The 19,526-nt window shown below is 45.1% G+C and overlaps 1 protein-coding gene and 1 long non-coding RNA gene across 4 annotated transcripts in view; one reads left to right on the plus strand and one right to left on the minus strand.

The window, feature by feature from the left end:
- The window catches only part of LOC308593205, a 751,641-nt gene that overhangs the window by 404,226 nt on the left and 327,889 nt on the right, over positions 1-19,526 (plus strand). The gene's annotated exons all lie outside the window — the stretch shown is intronic.
- The window catches only part of ADCY8 (adenylate cyclase 8), a 144,524-nt gene that overhangs the window by 21,497 nt on the left and 103,501 nt on the right, over positions 1-19,526 (minus strand). For both annotated transcript variants that reach the window (XM_081204372.1, XM_081204371.1), the window contains 4 exons: positions 18,264-18,353; positions 16,650-16,822; positions 10,387-10,468; positions 4,247-4,405 (listed from right to left, as the gene is read on the minus strand). In XM_081204372.1, the coding sequence (XP_081060498.1) occupies positions 4,247-4,405; positions 10,387-10,468; positions 16,650-16,822; positions 18,264-18,353 (504 nt within the window). The remainder of the gene's footprint in view (positions 1-4,246; positions 4,406-10,386; positions 10,469-16,649; positions 16,823-18,263; positions 18,354-19,526) is intronic.

Below are 19,526 nucleotides of genomic sequence, written 5' to 3' on the forward strand. Positions count from 1 at the left end.
ACTTGCTCATCAATTAACCCTAGAGGTAGATCAATAATAATAATAATAATAATAATAATAATAATAATAATAAATTTATTTATACCCCGCCCATCTGGCTGGGTTTCCCCAGCCACTCTGGGTTGCTCCCAACAGAATATTAAAAACACAATAAAACAAACATTAAAAACTTCCCTAAACAGGGCTGCCTTCAGATGTCTTCTAAAAGTCAGATAGTTGTTTGCAATATGCGGATGATACCCAGCTCTACCTCTCTTTCAAATCAGAACCAGTGAAGGCGGTGACGGTCCTGTGTGAGTGTCTGGAGGCGGTTGGAGGATGGATGGCGGCAAACAGATTGAGATTGAATCCTGACAAGACAGAAGTACTGTTTTGGGGGACAGGAGGCGGGCAGGTGTGGAGGATTCCCTGGTCCTGAATGGGGTAACTGTGCCCCTGAAGGACCAGGTGCGCAGCCTGGGAGTCATTTTGGACTCACAGCTGTCCATGGAGGCACAGGTCAAATCCGTGTCCAGGGCAGCTGTGTACCAGCTCCATCTGGTACGTAGGCTGAGACCCTATCTGCCCGCGGACTGCCTCGCCAGAGTGGTGCATGCTCTGGTTATCTCCCGCTTGGACTACTGCAATGCACTCTACGTGGGGCTACCTTTGAAGGTGACCCAGAAACTACAACTAATCCAGAATGTGGCAGCTAGACTGGTGACGGGGAGCGGTCGCCGAGACCATATAACACCGGTCTTGAAAGACCTACATTGGCTCCCAGTACATTTCCGAGCACAATTCAAAGTGTTGGTGCTGATCTTTAAAGCCCTAAACGGCCTCGGTCCAGTATACCTGAAGGAGCGTCTCCACCTCCATCGTGTTACCCGGACACTGAGGTCCAGCACCGAGGGCCTTCTGGTGGTTCCCTCACTGCGAGAAGCCAAGTTACAGGGAACCAGGCAGAGGGCCTTCTCGGTAGTGGCGCCCTCCTTGTGGAACGCCCTCCCACCAGATGTCAAAGAGAACAACAACTACCAGACTTTTAGAAGACATCTGAAGGCAGCCGTGTTTAGGGAAGCTTTTAATGTTTGATGTATCACAGTATTTTAATATTCTTTTGGAAGCTGCCCAGAGTGGCTGGGGAAACCCAGCCAGATGGGCGGGGTATAAATAATAAATTATTATTATTATTATTATTATTATTATTATTATTATTATTATTATTATTATTATTATTATTTACCTCCTTGACATCTGGATGCTGTTTAGTTGGAATTCCTGCACTGCAGGGGGTTGGGCTCGATATCCCTTAGGGTCCCTTCCAACTCTACGGGCCTCGCAGTGGCAGGGAAGCTATTTAATGTGCAAAATTGTTTGTGCCCATCACCTCCTTACGTGGCTGCAGGGGTCTCAACCATGCCGTCAGCACAGCGATGCTTATGGAACAATTCATACAACGGCCACAGATGGGCGGGGTATTAATAATAATAATAATAATAATAATAATAATAATAATAATAATAATAGCTTAGGGTTTATGCACAAAAAAGTGTTCACTCTTCCATTCCCCTTTCCTGGAGAGCAGTGAAGCTCACATTTTAGGTAGAGTAGATGAGCATTTTCTGCATTAAAGCACAAACAAGCCAGTGAACTGATTCACAAATCTTCAGCAGGCATGATAATGAAAGAGGCTGAGAGAGAGAGGAAAGGGATTATTATGTTGAGAGATCAGAGACAGAGTCTGAAAATAACAGGCATAAATGGCAAACTATGCAGAGAGTGCTCTCCACACAGCGAGAACAGATGTAGCTTAGCATAACAATGGCCTGGTTCCCAAGTCGCATTAAACCATAGTTCAAAACAAACGATGGGTTGAATGTTCTTGGGTCACCTGGCTAACATTTTTGCCCTGCGCATGCCCCTCAATTTGCAGGCGATGAAAATAAGGCAGGGGTCATTTTATTTTATTCCTTATTTAATATTCCATTGATACCCCATGTTTCCTCAAGGAAACGATGGCTATCCATCTCACCGGATGGTTCTCACAACAGGCTGAGATACAGTGACTGGACCAAATTAGCTTCATGGCTGAGTGAGGATTTGAACCCAAGTCTCCCGGGTTGTGGTCCGATACCCTAACCCAGGGGTAGGCAACCTAAGGCCCGTGGGCCAGATGTGACCCAATCGCCTTCTCAATCCGGTCCGTGGACGGTCCAGGAATCAGCGTGTTTCTACATGAATAGAATGTGTCCTTTTATTTAAAATGCATCTCTGGGTTATTTGTGGGGCCTGCCTGGTGTTTTTACCTGAGTAGAATGTGTGCTTTTATTTAAAATGCATCTCTGGGTTATTTGTGGGGCCCAGGAATTCGTTCATTTCCCCCCCTTAAAAATATAGTCCGGCCCACCACATGGTCTGAGGGACGGTGGACCGGACCACGGCTGAAAAAGGTTGCTGACCCCTGCCCTTAACCACTATACCACCCTGGTTCATTTCACTTATTTTAAGGGGAGAATCGTCCAAAATCCCCGCATTTGGGACCTCCTTTCATCTTGGTGTCAGGAGCAATCAGTGGCTGTTATTACAATAAAAATAAAAATAGTAATACTGCACCCCCCAATCCATTGTTTGCAGTGGAGGTGTTTATTATGGTAGTTCATAACAAGGTCTAACAATTTTAAAAAAATATATGGGAGGCAATCCAGAGGGCAACAAAATATCACCTCAAGGACCGCCTCTTCCCAGATGAACCGACCCGTACCCTAAGATCATCTTCTGAGGCCCCTCTTTGTGTGTCTCCTCCTCGAGAAGTCCAGAGAGTGGCAACACGAGAACAGGACCTTCTCTGCAGTGGCCCTGTCTATGGAACGCTCTCCCCAGGGAAGTTCGCCTGGCGCCTTCATTATACACCTTTAGGTGCCAGGCAAAACCGTTCCTTTTTAACCAGGCCTTTGGTTGATCTTATTGATATCCAACTCCCTTTTAGAATGTGGCTTTTTTTGGGGGGGGGGGTGGTATCAAGTTATTGCTTTTGGTTTGATTTTATATGTTGTGGTCTTGTTGTGAACCGCCCTGAGACCTCCAGGTATAGGGCAGTGTATAAGTTGAATAAAATCATCAATCATCATCATCATCAAAACTAAATCTTGACACTAGGAAAACACCCACCATCATGGTCAAAGCTGAATGTTCCTTTGAAAGAACTGTAAGTGGGATAGCTCAGCTGGTGGAGCATAAGATTCTTAATTTCAGGGTCATGGGTTTGAGCCCCACTTTGGGTGAAAGATTTCTGCATTGCAGGGGATTGGACTAGATGACCCTCGTGGTCCCTTCCAACTCTACAATTCTGTGATTCTGTATGCACAGTGTCAGCAGAATTGTTTGCTGCAATACTCAGCATTCCACAGACGGGGAGCCACTGCAGAAAAGGCCCTTTCTCACGTTGCCACCCTCTGGGAAGAGGCAGTCCTTGAGGTAATATTTTGTTGCCCTCTGGATTGCCTCCCATACATTTTTAAAAATTGTTAGACCTTATTATAAACTCCTTAGTGGTGTTTCATCGCAGCAGGCGGCAGACCAGGAGCTCCCTGTTCAGGTGAGTGGCAGAGTGTAAGGGATTGGTGACAAATTGTGTTTTACCTCTAACACAGTTCATTTCAGACTTGGAATTTGGGTTTTCTTGCTCCATGGTTGAAATATACTCGGAGTGGAGATTGGATTTCATGCTCTTTATTCAGCTCATAGGGGTGAGGAGGAATGAAAGTTCCCCCAAAGTATCTGCTTTATATATATTATTTACACAATGGGCTGCACGTGATTGGCTAATTCCGGGATTCTCCTGTAGGCCAATCAGGTTGTGGATTCACTTCCATCTGGAACTGGATTGGGTGGCTCCTGCAGACCAATCATACTGCTGCATTCTGAATCCTATTGTTCTAGGACCAATCAGACTGCTGCATTTTGGATCCTATTCAACTCGGTACATAACAATGGTTATTATAAATAAGGTTTTGGAACTCTTGGCTGGGACCCATACATGCATCCATGCACTGAAGAGAACTGTGTGTTAAGCCAGAGCTTTGCTTGCTGTTTTCTTTCCACTGCTTCCCCATTTTGCTGAAGAGGCAAGCCTTTTCAGCAGCTTGTCTCTTCAGCAGCATGAATTTCACCAGCTGTGAAGGCAATCACAAGAGAAGACCCAACTGCACAAGATTTTTAAATGCTGCCCATTCTTAGGTGAAACCAGAGCCAAAATATTACATACTTCATTATCTCGGTCCTTTTCCAAGAAGTGACGGGCAACGTGGCTCGGAAGGATATTGCGCAACATGTTTTCGTTGTGCTCTCTTAACTCCTTCATCTCGTTGATTTCTTCTTTGGCTTGGCCACGCCACAGGAAGTCCAACCTGGCTGTGTATTCAAGCTGTAGAGGTGAGGAGAGGAAGGGGAAATGAATTAAATGTTAAGCCGCTTAGGGTTTTGATTACGTGAGCCAAGGCACGTAAGTCAGGCACTGTGAGTCAGACGCCAGTCTCACTTGGAGATGGGCCTTCCCTTCCCCATTTCATCCTCACAACAGACCTGTGAGGTAGGTTAGGTAGGGTTGCCATATTTTGAAGAGCAAAAAAGAGGACACATTTGCCAACTTCTGCTTTTAACTACAGGTCCCTGACGACTCTCATTTCAACACCTCTACTATATGTAGGCTATAGAAGCTGTGATATATTGCTGGAGCAATGTTCTTAACTTTCAACAAAATAATAATAATAATAATAATAATAATAATAATAATAATAATAATAATAATACGTATTTCTCCCTCACTTGCCACATGAAAGTATTTGGGCCCATGTTCCCATCCTTGTGAACACAAGTGTGCACAGAACAATTGATTAAACTGTTGAACAATTGATTAAACTTGACATCTTTCTGCAGGGCCTGCAAGACAGAGCTGTTCTGCCTGGCCTTTGGTTTGGACTCAGTCTGACCCTTATGTTTCCCTCCCCTTATGGCTTTGATCTATGGGCTACTTTTAAAACGAGGCTGCATTTTAAATTATATTTTAACCTGTATTTTCAATTTTTTTTAAAATTGTCGTTTTACTGGTGTTAGCAGCCCTGAGCCCAGCTCTTGTTGGGGTTGGCATGGTATAAATAAAAATTATTATTATTATTATTATTATTATTATTATTATTATTATTATTATTATTAACAACAACAACAACAACAACATGTACATTCTATTCATTAAAAACAGTGAGGAGTGGGAGTGCAGTGCGACACATGGGGCTTTAAAAATTGTTTTTATTAAATATACAGTGGTACTTTGGTTTACGAACTTAATCCATTCCGGAAGTCCGTTCTTAAATGAAAGAGTTCTTAAACCAAGGCGTGCTTTCCCATAGCAGTGAGGGACTCAATTTACAAATGGAACACACTCGACAGGAAGAGAAACATGTTCTCATTCCAAGGCAAAGTTCATAAACCAAAACACCTACTTTTGCAGCGTTCTTGATCCAAGTTGTTCACAAACTAAGCTGTTCTTAAACCAAGGAACCTCTCTCTCTCTCTCTCTCTCTCTCTCTCTCTCTCTGTGTGTGTGTGTGTGTGTGTGGACAAAGCTATCAATGGCTCCTAGCCATGACGGCTCTGTTCTGACTCCACAGTCTGAATATCAGTTGCTGGAAACTACAGGAGAGTAGTTTTTATGCTAGTGTCCTGGCTATGGGTGTCCTACAAGCATTTGGTTGGCCAATGTGAGAACAGGATGCTGAAGTAGAAGGGCCATTGACGTGGTCCAGCGGATCCTCTTCTTAGGTGATCATAGAATCATAGAGTTGGAAGAGACCACAAGGGCCATCGAGTCCAACCCCCTGCCAAGCAGGAAACACCATCAGAGCACTCCTGACATATGGTTGTCAAGCCTCTGCTTAAAGACCTCCAAAGGAGGAGACTCCACCACACTCCTTGGCAGCAAATTCCACTGTCAAACAGCTCTTACTGTCAGGAAGTTCTTCCTAATGTTTAGGTGGAATCTTCTTTCTTGTAGTTTGGATCCATTGCTCCATGTCCGCTTCTCTGGAGCAGCAGAAAACAACCTTTCTCCCTCCTCTATGTGACATCCTTTTGTATATTTGAACATGGCTATCATATCACCCCTTAACCTCCTCTTCTCCAGGCTAAACATGCCCAGCTCCCTTAGCCGTTCCTCATAAGGCATCGTTTCCAGGCCTTTGACCATTTTGGTTGCCGTCCTCTGGACACGTTCCAGTTTGTCAGTGTCCTTCTTGAACTGTGGTGCCCAGAACTGGACACAGTACTCCAGGTGTGGTCTGACCAGAGCAGAATACAGTGGCACTATTACTTCCCTTGATCTAGATGCTTTACTCCTATTGATGATGCCTCACTTATGCAGAGAGGCCGCATTTATGTGGGTACCTGCCATGGCAGGATTGGGGATCCTGTACAACATGCATGTATAATAACCAGTGTTATATCTGAACATTCCATACCAGCTTTGAAAATACACGTGCTCAGACCACTCAGGGGACAAGGTTAAAAAAAAGGAATGGGATTGCTTTAAAAACTGCCTGACAAAATATGGTTCCAAAAACAATACTTGGTTGTGCTTAGATTAATCTCACAGATATAATGGGGAAAAACCTGATGTTAATAAATGAATACAGAATATTTGTCACTTAAGTACAGTGGTACCTCTGGTTGCGGATGGGATCTGTTCTGGAGCCCTGTTTGCAACATGAGCAGAACGCATCCCAAGTCTGCCTGTCTGCGTGTGTGCGGGTCGCAATTCGCCGCTTCTGCGCATGCATGTGACGTCACTTTGAGCATCTGCGCCTGTGTGAGCAGCGAAACCCGGAAGTAACCCTTTCCGGTACTTCCGGGTCGCTGCGGGACGCAACCTGAAAACGCTCAACCTGAAGCAAACGTAACATGAGGTATGACTGTACTGAAGCTGCAAAGAGATAGAGGGAAGTCAACTAATATAGCAGGGATTCAAACTAGTTTTCCGGGACAGAAGAAAGTGACTGTAAAGAAAGGAAGGAAAGAAGGATTACAAATGTATTTATTTCTGAGAACCTGGCTGATAGAATATTCAAACTATTGTTTGTACCCTTTGAACAATTTTATGTACTGGACTGATTCTTTTTCGTTTTTATTTATTTATTTATTTATCACCCCCTTTTTCTTTTTCTTTTTTATATTTTTACTTTTTCTGTAATTTTTATTTTTATTTTTGGATACTTGGATGTAATGTTAAATTCATGCTTTCTATGTATTTTTTAAAAAAAAAAACGCAGCAAAGATAACTTAAAAAAAGAAAAAAGAAAACACAGCTGCTCCGCCCTTGTTTAAACTGAAGTTTACTTGCTTTCCTTTTATTTTTATTTTTTTGCACGGAACAAATACTCATAGCAGACTGATGGGCTGCCTTTTCTTTTAATGCTGTTTTAACGTAACTCTGAAAGCCAGAGCGCAATGAAATTATTGTAAGGGCATATTGTATTCAGCTCCAGAAATCATTGCTTTTATGTTGCGTCAAGTCTCTGCTCCAAAAGCATCTGATTTATACTAATGCCAAAGGCGGCTAATGGAACTCTTTTTTATTATTGTTATTTCAAATTTGGGGCTTAGCAGAACTCATCCTCCAGACATATTGACTATGTGAGATATGTATCTAGGAGAAACCTTATTAGGAGCAAACAGCCTTGGTCATTTCAGGTTTCCCCAAGACAAATTAAGTTAAAGGCATGCCTGCTTAGCGTTCGGATTGGGCCTTGAACAAAAAGGAGAGGAAAAGCGAACTCTTCATAAAGAATTGCTGGTGGACTATAGCTCAAGAATGGGAAGTGTTTGATGCTTGTTTGCTGTTAATCCCCATCGGTGAGGGTTGCCACCTTTATTCTAGCAAAATACAGGACAGGGTGCGTTGGCTGGGAGACATCCCTCCCCCCAAAAAAATCTGGTGCTGAAGTGACTTCAAAGCAATCCATTACAATCTACTGCAGCCTATCTGAATGGTCCTTCTGGAATTTGTCACGCACACACATACACATGAGTTTGTAAATCTCTCTGTGTTTGGCTACCCAGAGCTTAAATATATGACCTTTCACACACCTTTCAAAGACATGCATTTGGAGAGGACTCCTAACTTGGCACAGAAAGAGAGAGAGAGAGAGAGACCTGAAATACAGTGGTACCTTGGGTTAAGAACTTAATTCATTCTGCAGGTCCGTTCTTAACCTGAAACTGTTCTTAACCTGAGGTACCACTTTAGCTAATGGGGCCTCCTGCTGCCACCACACAATTTCTCTTCTCATCCTGAAGCCAAGTTCTTAACCCGAGGTATTTTTTCTGGGTTAGCGGAGTCTGTAACCTGAAGTGTCTGTAACCTGAAGCATCTGTAACCTGAGGTACCACTGTACAGGACAAAACTGTATCAATACAGGACGTAGCATTTTACATTGAAATACAGGGCAATCCTATTATACAGGATTGTATAGGGTGGAAACCCTATGGCACTGTGGATTACTGTCCCAAGCATTTGCTAACCTTCACTTTCCCTGAGAACACTTTCTGGATCACAGAATGGTTTGTAGGCACAAGGCACAGCTCAGCACCTGAAGCTCAGAGCAGTCTTGAGACTGAAAAATGCCTGGATGGATGATTGCGTAGCACAGTCCTCTTCAACATGCTACCTTCCAGATGTTGTTGGACTACAACTCTCATCTTCCTTGATCATGGCTGGGGCTGATTGGTCTTGCAGTCCAACATTATCTGAACTTGGCATGATGATCTAGGAGTCCTGCCCCCCCAGCTGCTTTAGGGCTGCCATATGTCAGCTCAACAACAAGAACATGTGTGTGATTTAGAACAGAAAAAACAGCTAGAGGGGAAAGTATCAAGAAGACTATCTTCCTAATTGTCCTTAAGCCTAGTGCTTCATCCTTTCCCACAAGAGGGAATGCTCACCATCCATTAGCGCAGGGGCTGCTAATTCTTTTAGGCTCCTGGGCACATTTGGATTTTTGACATTTGGATGCCACTCTCTGGAAGGACAGATCCTGAAGCTGAGGCTCCAATACTTTGGCCACCTCAGGAGAAGAGAAGACTCCCTGGGAAAGACCCTGATGTTGGGAGAGATTGAGGGCACAAGAAGAAGGGGACGACAGAGGACGAGATGGTTGGACACTGTTCTCGAAGCTACCATCATGAGTTTGACCAAACTGCGGGGGGCAGTGGGAGACAGAAGTGCCTGGCGTGCTCTGGTCCATGGGGTCACGAAGAGTCGGACACGACTAAACGACTAAACAACAAAAACTCTCTGGTCACTTCTCTCCTTTCTCTGCAAGATCAACCCTTCCAAGGGAAAAGAGGGAGAGAGAAAGCGTGTGCACACGTGCACACACTTCCAAGGGAGGAAGATTTAAATAGAATTCATCTAAGTCTTGGCAAGCATATAGATCTGAAACAGGAAGTGGGAAAGAGTGTCAGTCTTCTAACTTCCTCCTTCACCTCTATGCACTTTTCAAGGGAGAAGAAAGCAACCAACATCACAACTTCATGACCAAAGAGGCAGTGTGTGTGGGTTGTGGGCACCACACCCCTGCCTTAACAAAGTGATGCAATCACAGACACCACTGGGATAAATTACCCTGTCTCTGCTGAACTCAGCATCTGGGGCACAGATACACCCCCCCCAATTGTGTCTCACAATAAAGACCATTTATATCCACCTCTGCTTTGGGATTTGATTCATTTGGAATGTGTTGCAATGCTGGGAAAGACAGATGAAGAACTGAGAACCTAGATCAGGACTCGTTTATCTGACCCACGGTGAACCCAGGCGCTGCGCGGCTACCCACTTCCGGGTCGGAGGAGCACCGGAAATAGCTTTTGCGCATGTACAAGCATTATTTGCGCATGAGCAAGCGTTATTTCCGGTGCACATCCGGGTCGGACAAGGCCCATGCACATGCGCACAAGCTATTTCTGGTGCTCCTCTGATCTGGAAGTGCGCCGGAAATAGCGTGTACGCACGTGAATGGGCACGCACTCCCCCACCCTCTGGCCCGCTGCGGGATCGGCACTGGAGACACTGGCCCGAGACGTGGTAAGTTTGTTGACCCCTGACCTAGATTAGAGAGAGAGAAAGAGAGAGAGAGAACAAAACTGCATAGAGAAGGATACTTTTTCTCCCTAATCAGTCTTTCTTTAAGGTTAATTAGACATCCAATTATTGAAGGTCATAAAATTCTCCCGGTTGATATTTCATTATTTGCTCCAAATGGCAGCCATTAGTTGGAAGGTAATTGCTAAGGAGCCACTGTGGATATTTCCCACTTTTGGGGAGAATGTGAAATAAATAATAACCCTTTGCCTTACCTGTTGGCCGTGGTAAAATACAGCAAGCAGAAACATGGTCATGAGGAGCAAGGAGGCTTCCTTTGTCCCCAAAAAGTCTGTGCTAGAAAAAAGGTGGGGGGGAAAAGAAAGAGTAGGATTCGCAAAGGTTCAAATACAAAGAAATGAAATAAAAGACCCATTTTGTAGGGTCCACGTGCAGGGAAAAGGTTAACCTTTATCACAGTGAAAGTATCTATCTTGAACTAAGGCTGCCAGGGCCAAACCAACTGTCTGCTTTACTGCACAGTGTGAAGCTACTTATCTTGCATTATTGCTATTATTAGTTATTAAATTCGTATCCCACCCTTCATCCGAAGGTCACAGGGCAGTCCGCAATATAAAAAATGCAAAATGAGAACACAAAATGCATAATAAAACAAAACAACAACAAAACTAAACCAAAATGGCAAACGCAGGGGAGCCCAATTCTTACTGGGAAGGCAGCGTGCTGGGAGAGGAGGCTGATCTCTTAATTCTCCCACTGTGGCTAGAACAGAGATTCCTGCACAGTGCTGGATTTAAATATAAGCGAAACAAGCTATAGCTTACGGCCCCATTCTCTTGGGGGGCCCCCAAAAGAAATTAAAGGAAAAAACCTGGATGTACATTTCCAAAATATAAGATAAAAAACAAATAAAATAAAACCTACATACAGCAACAGTGGTTTGTGTTGTATAGGCTCCTGTGATGTAAGTAATGGCCCCTGCCTGCTAGCCTGCTCCCTAAAATATCACTGGTTTGCTCATTTTTATATATACGGTGCCTATATTCTGCATGGACCGGTTGCATGGCAACATGGGCAAATGGCTTGAGATACCTATGAGGTCCATAAATTACCATATAGCATATATTCAACACAAAAACAGCAACAATTTGTTGTTGACAAAGGACAGCTGGACATATAAAGCGTCCCATTACCTTCAGTAGCTTAGGGCCTCATCAAACCTAAATCCGGCCCTCTTCCTGCACTAGGTAGGCATAGAAGCTTTAGGGGAGAAACCTCAAAACCTCTAAGTGGTTGGCATCAAATGTCCTATCAATATTAAAGTAGGGTTACCAGATGTTATGTACTGAAGTTCTCACCCTGGGCCAGCAGGGGGATACTGTAAATAGTTTTCACTTAGGTCCACATATGCAAATAAGGGATTGAAAGTGACGTTCATATATAATATAAGCAGGCTGACTGAACCCTTCAGTTCAGTTCTGTTCTGGCCTGTGAATAAACAAGAGCTGTTTGAAGAATCGCTGTGTCGTCTGATATGTTCACCCACAACTTAACACCAGACGTCCCCGTTTCCTGGGGACAGTCCCCAGATTTGCGAATAAGTCCCCAGACAAATTCCATCCCCAGAATGTCCCCGGATTTCATCTAATGTCCCCAGGAAACACAGCAGCGGCAGTCTCAGCAGCCCGGAGCAGTTGGCTCTGGCTGGCTTCAGGAGCTGCTCGGAAGTCCCCATAGGATGGTGGTGCAGGGGGTCTAAGATGCAGTTTCTGGGCTGCCTCCACCTTCCCTCCGAAAGGCAGTGTGAAGCCTCGTTTCCCAGCTGAGGGATCCCTGCCCCCTCCTGCTTGCATACAAGTAGGATTGGGATTGGGGCTTGATATGTACTGAGTTGAATAGGATCCAAAATGCAGCAGTCTGATTGGTCCTAGAACAATAGGATTCAGAATGCAGCAGTCTGATTGGTCCTAGAACAATAGGATTCAGAATGCAGCAGTCTGTTGGTCCTAGAACAATAGGATTCAGAATGCAGCAGTCTGATTGGTCCTAGAACAATAGGATTCAGAATGCAGCAGTCTGATTGGTCCTAGAACAATAGGATTCAGAATGTAGCAGTCTGATTGGTCCTAGAACAATAGGATTCAGAGTGCAGCAGTCTGATTGGTCCTAGAACAATAGGATTCAGAATGCAGCAGTCTGATTGGTCCTAGAACAATAGGATTCAGAATGCAGCAGTCTGATTGGTCCTAGAACAATAGGATTCAGAATGCAGCCGTCTGATTGGTCCTAGAACAATAGGATTCAGAATGCAGCAGTCTGATTGGTCCTAGAACAATAGGATTCAGAATGCAGCAGTCTGTTGGTCCTAGAACAATAGGATTCAGAATGCAGCAGTCTGTTGGTCCTAGAACAATAGGATTCAGAATGCAGCAGTCTGATTGGTCCTAGAACAATAGGATTCAGAATGCAGCAGTCTGATTGGTCCTAGAACAATAGGATTCAGAATGTAGCAGTCTGATTGGTCCTAGAACAATAGGATTCAGAGTGCAGCAGTCTGATTGGTCCTAGAACAATAGGATTCAGAATGCAGCAGTCTGATTGGTCCTAGAACAATAGGATTCAGAATGCAGCAGTCTGATTGGTCCTAGAACAATAGGATTCAGAATGCAGCAGTCTGATTGGTCCTAGAACAATAGGATTCAGAATGCAGCAGTCTGATTGGTCCTAGAACAATAGGATTCAGAATGCAGCAGTCTGATTGGTCCTAGAACAATAGGATTCAGAGTGCAGCAGTCTGATTGGTCCTAGAACAATAGGATTCAGAATGCAGCCGTCTGATTGGTCCTAGAACAATAGGATTCAGAATGCAGCCGTCTGATTGGTCCTAGAACAATAGGATTCAGAATGCAGCAGTCTGATTGGTCCTAGAACAATAGGATTCAGAATGCAGCAGTCTGATTGGTCCTAGAACAATAGGATTCAGAATGCAGCAGTCTGATTGGTCCTAGAACAATAGGATTCAAAATGCAGCAGTCTGATTGGTCCTAGAACAATAGGATTCAGAATGCAGCAGTCTGATTGGTCCTAGAACAATAGGATTCAGAATGCAGCAGTCGGATGGTCCACTGGAGCCACCCAATCCAACTCCAGGTGGAAGTGAATCCACAATCTGATTGGCTTACAGGAGAATCCCAGAATTAGCCAATCACGTGGGGCCCATTGTGTAAATAATGTATATAAAGCAGACATTTCGGGGGAACTTCCATTCCTCACTACTATGAGCTAAATAAAGAGCATGAAAACCGCACTCGACTCTGAGTATATTTCAGGGCTGCTCCGATGGAAAGGGAGGCATTGCGCTGCCTGAGCCTCATCACTGCCGTTGGTCTCGGCCCTCCTTCTCCACCTTCCCCATGCCTGACCCACCACACACCGCTTCCCCACCACCACCACCACCGAAGAACTCAGGGGCTGCCCAGGCTCATGGAGAAAGGCGATAGAAGCCTTGGAGGGAGGGGAAATGTGGCGGTTGAGGTGAAGGCGACGGTGGCCCCTCTACTACAGCCATCGCTGCAGCATCAACATCCCGAATGTGGAGTGATTAATTAATTAATTAACTAAAGTGTCCCTGGATTCATTGAAAAAAAATCTGGTAAAGGTAAAGAGACCCCTGACCATTAGGTCCAGTTGTGACCGACTCTGGGGTTGCGGCACTCATCTCGATTTACTGGCTGAGGGAACCGGCGTACAGCTTCTGGGTCATGTGGCCAGCATGACTAAGCCGCTTCTGGAAACGCTGTTTACCTTCCCGCCGGAGTGGTACCTATTTATCTACTTGCACTTTGACGTGCTTTTGAACTGCTAGGTGGGCAGGAGCAGGGACCGAGCAACGGGAGCTCACCCTGTCGCGGGGTTTTGATCCGCCGACCTTCTGATTGGCAAGTCCTAGGCTCTGTGGTTTAACCCACAGCGCCACCCACGTCCCACGGATTCACTGAAAAAAAATCTGGTAACCTTATATTAAAGGCCCCAGGTAGTTCCATGCAGGACTCTACAATTCTTGTGCATGAGTGTTTCATTGACAGTCACACTCCAACATGGGTTTTGTAGTCTTCAGTTCCTCAGGAGGCTGTGTTTGTGAGGCTCCTACCTGTGAGAGGGGTAGGGGAGTTAAGGATTGCAGGGGGATGCGAACAGATAAGCCTCCCCTTCCTACACATTGCCTTCCCAATAAGAATTGGGTTCCCTTCTGCTTGTGATTATTTCAGGAAAAGCAAGGCCTGAAGCTGCCTGCTACATAATTGAGGCAATTTCTCGTTCTGCCCTCACTTTTCTGCGTTCAGGAAAGTGAGAGAGGGAGGAAAATACAGCTTTAGCTTCTCTCAGACATTCACACCTGATGCCTGCACCCCATCCTCATTTCCATGTGACAGCCTAGCCGGCAACTGACAAAAGGGCTGCATTTTTTGACAGTAATAGGAGTAAAAGATTGACACCTCAAACCATCCGTGGTATTGCTTTCCTATTTGTGGATCCATAATAAGGACACCCTTTTTCATTTCTGATGAATCCGTTTTCCAGCTGATGAGATATTCCCAGCACCACTAAGGAATTATCTTGTCTAGATATGAGATGACTCGGGTAAGGCTCTCCATTTCTCAAGGCTATTTTTACTTTCGTTATTTGAAGAAATGAAAGGATGTTGTGTAAGGATCTGTTTATATACCCAGCAGAAATGGCAAAGCTTTTCCCCAGAACTGCAGCACTTCAGTCAGCACGATATGCTCACAAGTGCTGGAGAGGGTCAGGGGGAAGAAGAGGGTATTCCAGGCTTGAAAAGACCCTAGTAGAGAAAATCCCTGAGTGTAGAAAGCTAGCTTACCAGGGATAAACCCAAGTTGAGCCCTTCTCTCTGACATGCTAAATTTCCAATAGCAGGAAGTTTGGGGCAAGGGAAGCAGTCAAAGTGAGGGCTTCCCACCTTGATAGTCTGCAGTAGTTTCCTCAAGAAAAGTTGAATGTAGAAACTAGTGCTAAGTCATGACAATGGGAAAAGTAAAAAAAAACCTAAGGAATGTATAGCCATGGACCAAAAAATAAACGAATCATGCAACATGAAAAAGAAACATCTCAGAGAAAATAAAATTGCCTTTCCCCCCTAAGGCCCCAAAATACTATTTATTTTATTTTATTTTGGAGGTTGGGAGCAAATCTAGTCCAACATACTTACAAGATTGTTACTGTCTTGATGAATACTTTATGTAATTAGTAACAAATTTGGCAGGTTTGCTCCTAACGCCATCCATTTACATGGAGCTTTGATCTGACACAGCAAAACAAATTTTAAGTTTCTTAAGCCAGGAGGCTCAACTCCTGATTGAAATCCACTGCAAAGTGTAAATATTCCCAAGCACAACTTGCATGTTGTTCCCCAAAGTTGTTGCGGATCCCCCAATTCCGCTTTCAATAGTTGGGAGACAAACTCACGCCAAGGTACAAAGGCCTGTTCTTGGATCTGTTGCAAAGTACACTGCCCAAACTGTACCGTATACTGAAACACGGGAAACTACCTTAAACCAAGTCATCCCGCTGGTCTATCTAGCTCAGTACTGTCTACACGGACAGGCAGCAGCTATGAAGCTTTTTCAGCCCTAACTGGACATGCCAGGGACTGAACCCAGGACATTCTGCGTTCAAAACCTGTGCTCCGGTGTGTTATGGAGGTGAAATAAAAAAATTAAGGTCACACACACACACACACACACACACACACACACACACACATATATATAATAAATGTTCATAAATGTACCAAGCAAACACGTACATAAATATATAAACCACATGTCTGAAGCAGCACAGGAAAACAGCCCTGAAACCATTTTGACTCCCAAACTGACCAAATGATTTCTCTGCAAGGTCAAGGGAAATGGAAAAGCCTCCCCATTGCCTTTTCATTCACAAATCCTGTCTTAAGGGTATGTCTGTGTATGAACGGGGTGAGCCTGTGACCTGGCTCAGGAACGAAGTATTTATCATGACAAAAGACTGGCCAGGCTCCCCAGGGTATCCAATCAAGTAAGCATTAACAGGTAACCTGCCAGACAGGAGGTAAACAATGCACTCAGATTTCTGTTGTAGACCGCCCTTTCTGTGATGTAGGTATGATGTTTCTGGGGGTGGTCTTGGACTCCAGGGCTGGCAATTTTAAATGTCTATATAAAGGCGGGCACACCTTGGTTTGGGGTCCTCCTCCTCCTGCGTGTGAAGGGGCACCCTGTTGCAACAGTTCAATAAAAATCAGGCTTACTAGCTGCTTTGCTTCTCAATACTCTCTGTTTGGCCTCTGTTATTTTCTCTGACCGATGGAGAACCTACAAAGGACTCTATAAGGGCTCTTGTGTCCCCCATAAGGGAATAAGGGCAGATTTTCGTTTATTATAGAGGGAGGAGGGGTAATTCAATGCCATCAAAGATCCCGGGCTTGCAGGCGTTTAAAGCTGCGTTAAACACTTACTCTCCATTGTGATTGATGTCATCGTATCGCAGGAACAGCGAAGCATAAATGGTCTCTGTCAGGAAGCAGTAGATGGCAATCATAATGAGCAGCACCGCGAGCTTGAGGACGGAATTGAGACGGAGGAACACGGCACAGGTCACCATCGCCAGGATGCCGGTGAAGACGAAATACTTTGGAAAGGAGATTGGGATAGGAATTCATTTCAGCTTCCAGCGCTCGTGAATCTTCTGTTCATTCCCCCCAACTCTGGCTGTCTATTTCCAGGCTGCTACTGTTGGCCATACTTGCAGCCCAGGTTGGAAAACCCTCTGGGAAGGATTCTTCATTAAATTATCTTTCCATTGATATATAATTTTATGGTATTACTCTGAAAAAAACCTGGTGTTATGAGCCATCAAGCCTCAGAAATACACTTTTCCCAAAAAGTTTCCACAATTTTGGCCACTGGTGTAGAATTGCAGCCTCTGATCATTATCACATGTCTGTATATCACCTCTCTGCATATAAGGTCACTCAGCTCCACTTTGGACTCTGTGAGGCAGGTTATGCTGGGCTACCCAGTGAGATTGACGGCTGATATTTACCTACTCAAAGGCCAACAGTCTATTAAGCCACACTGGTTTCAACCAGTAAGGAGGCAGTCCTATAGCAAGATCTGCAGTTTGGACATGGCAGAACTTCGGTTGAGCTTGAGCTGGGGCCTGTGTAAGTCCCCAGTGTGGTGTAGTGGTTAAGAGCGGTAGATTCGTAATCTGGTGAACCAGGTTCGTGTCTCCGCTCCTCCACATGCAGCTGCTGGGTGACCTTGGGCCAGTCACACTGAAGTCTCTCAGTCTCACTCACCTCACAGAGTGTTTGTTGTGAGGGAGGAAGAGAAAGGAGAATGTTAGCCACTTTGAGACTCCTTAGGGTAGTGATAAAGTGGGATATCAAATCCAAACTCTTCTTCTTCTTCCCCCCAAAGTGGTCTGAGACTTAAGCTGGATCCTAACTCTGTTCAGCTCAGCCACGCAACCTGAGGGAAAAAGGTGGTGCAAGCCAACCTCTATTTTAAAGGCTTGCTTTGTGTCTGACAGGTTTGGAGCTCCTGAACAGGGTTTGGATCTAGTGTACAGTGGTATCTCTGGTTAAGAACTTAATTCGTTCTGGAGGTCTGTTCTTAACCTGAAACTGTTCTTAACCTGAGACACCACTTTAGCTAATGGGGCCTCCCGCTGCCGCCGGGCCACCGGAGCACAATTTCTGTTCTCATCCTGAAGCAAAGTTCTTAACCTGAAGCACTATTTCTGGGTTAGCGGAGTCTGTAACCTGAAGCGTATGTAACCTGAGGTACCACTGTATTTGTAACAAGAACACCAATGTGATCGAGTTAGATGTAGCTCAATGACTAGCAACACCTCTCCAGGATTTCAGCCAGGGCGCACATTTCCCAGTCCTATCTGAGATATTCTACATGCAAAGTGGTCGCTGACTTCAGTGACGGGGTGGGGTGGGGGAGACCTCAGCAGTGACAGTCTCTATTGCATAAGCACTCTCTTGCGGAGCCTTGGAATGGGAAGGTTAGTTGTGAATAAATGCACTGCCCTTCTAAAACAGTCCGCTCAGAATTACCTCTGGGTAGGAGCAAAGGTCCGTTAAATACACAGAAGAGTTGAAAGTCTGGTTCTTAAAGGGCATCGGTTTGTCAAAATCACACCATAGCTGCGGACACAGAAGGAGAAGAAGAATTTTTATTGCAAAAAATCAAGTTATTTATGGGTCAGCCATATGAGAGTGATTAAATACTGGCTTTGGGTAACATCTGATGTTAGAGTAAAAGGTAAAGGTAAAGGGACCCCTGCCCGTACGGGCCAGTCTTGACAGACTCTAGGGTTGTGCGCCCATCTCACTCAAGAGGCCGGGGGCCAGTGCTGTCCGGAGACACTTCCGGGTCATGTGGCCAGCGTGACAAAGCCACATCTGGCGAGCCAGCGCAGCACACGGAAACGCCGTTTACCTTCCCGCCAGTAAGAGGTCCCTATTTATCTACTTGCACCCAGGGGTGCTTTCGAACTGCTAGGTTGGCAGGCGCTGGGACCGAGCAACGGGAGCGCACCCTGGCGCGGGGATTCGAACCGCCGACCTTTCGATCGGCAAGCCCTAGGCACTGAGGCTTTTACCCACAGCGCCACCCGCGTCCTGATGGTAGCGTAGATTCACTCAAATCAATGGTTCAACATTGACAAGGGATATTACTTTGTGTGTGTATGTGTATTTTAGTCGATAGGTCCCTTTTTGCCTATCAAAAATCCCTCAAAGTAGCTTAAAAGGTAAAGATAAAGGGACCCCTGACCATTATGTCCAGTCGCGGACGACTCTGGGGTTGAGGCGCTCATCTCGCTTTATTGGCCGAGGGAGCCGGTGTACAGCTTCCAGGTCATGTGGCCAGCATGACTAAGCCGCTTCTGGCAAACCAGAGCAGTGCACGAAAATGCTGTTTACCTTCCCGCCGGAGCGGTACCTATTTATCTACTTGCACTTGATGTACTTTCGAACTGCTAGGTTGGCAGGAGCAGGGACCGAGCAACGGGAGCTCACCCCGTCGCGGGGATTTGAACTGCCAACCTTCTGATCGGCAAGTCCTAGGCTCTGTGGTTTAACCCACAGCGCCACCCGCATCCTCAACAAAATAGCTTACAACAGAATAATAAGAAATTAAGAAAATAATGAAGCATCACTAGCAAATCTCACTGATAAGATTAAAAATATTAAAATGGCAGGTAAAATGAAAATTCTCATAAGGTTTTGGGCAGAAGGAAGGTGCAGCACAGGCCAAGAACAATGGATGAGTGTCTCCAACCTCCCTGCTTGGAAGAGTAATGAATCAGAATTGGC

Source organism: Podarcis bocagei, assembly GCF_964188305.1.
Source record: "Podarcis bocagei genome assembly, chromosome: 8".
In the NCBI taxonomy this organism is placed as follows: domain Eukaryota; kingdom Metazoa; phylum Chordata; class Lepidosauria; order Squamata; family Lacertidae; genus Podarcis; species Podarcis bocagei.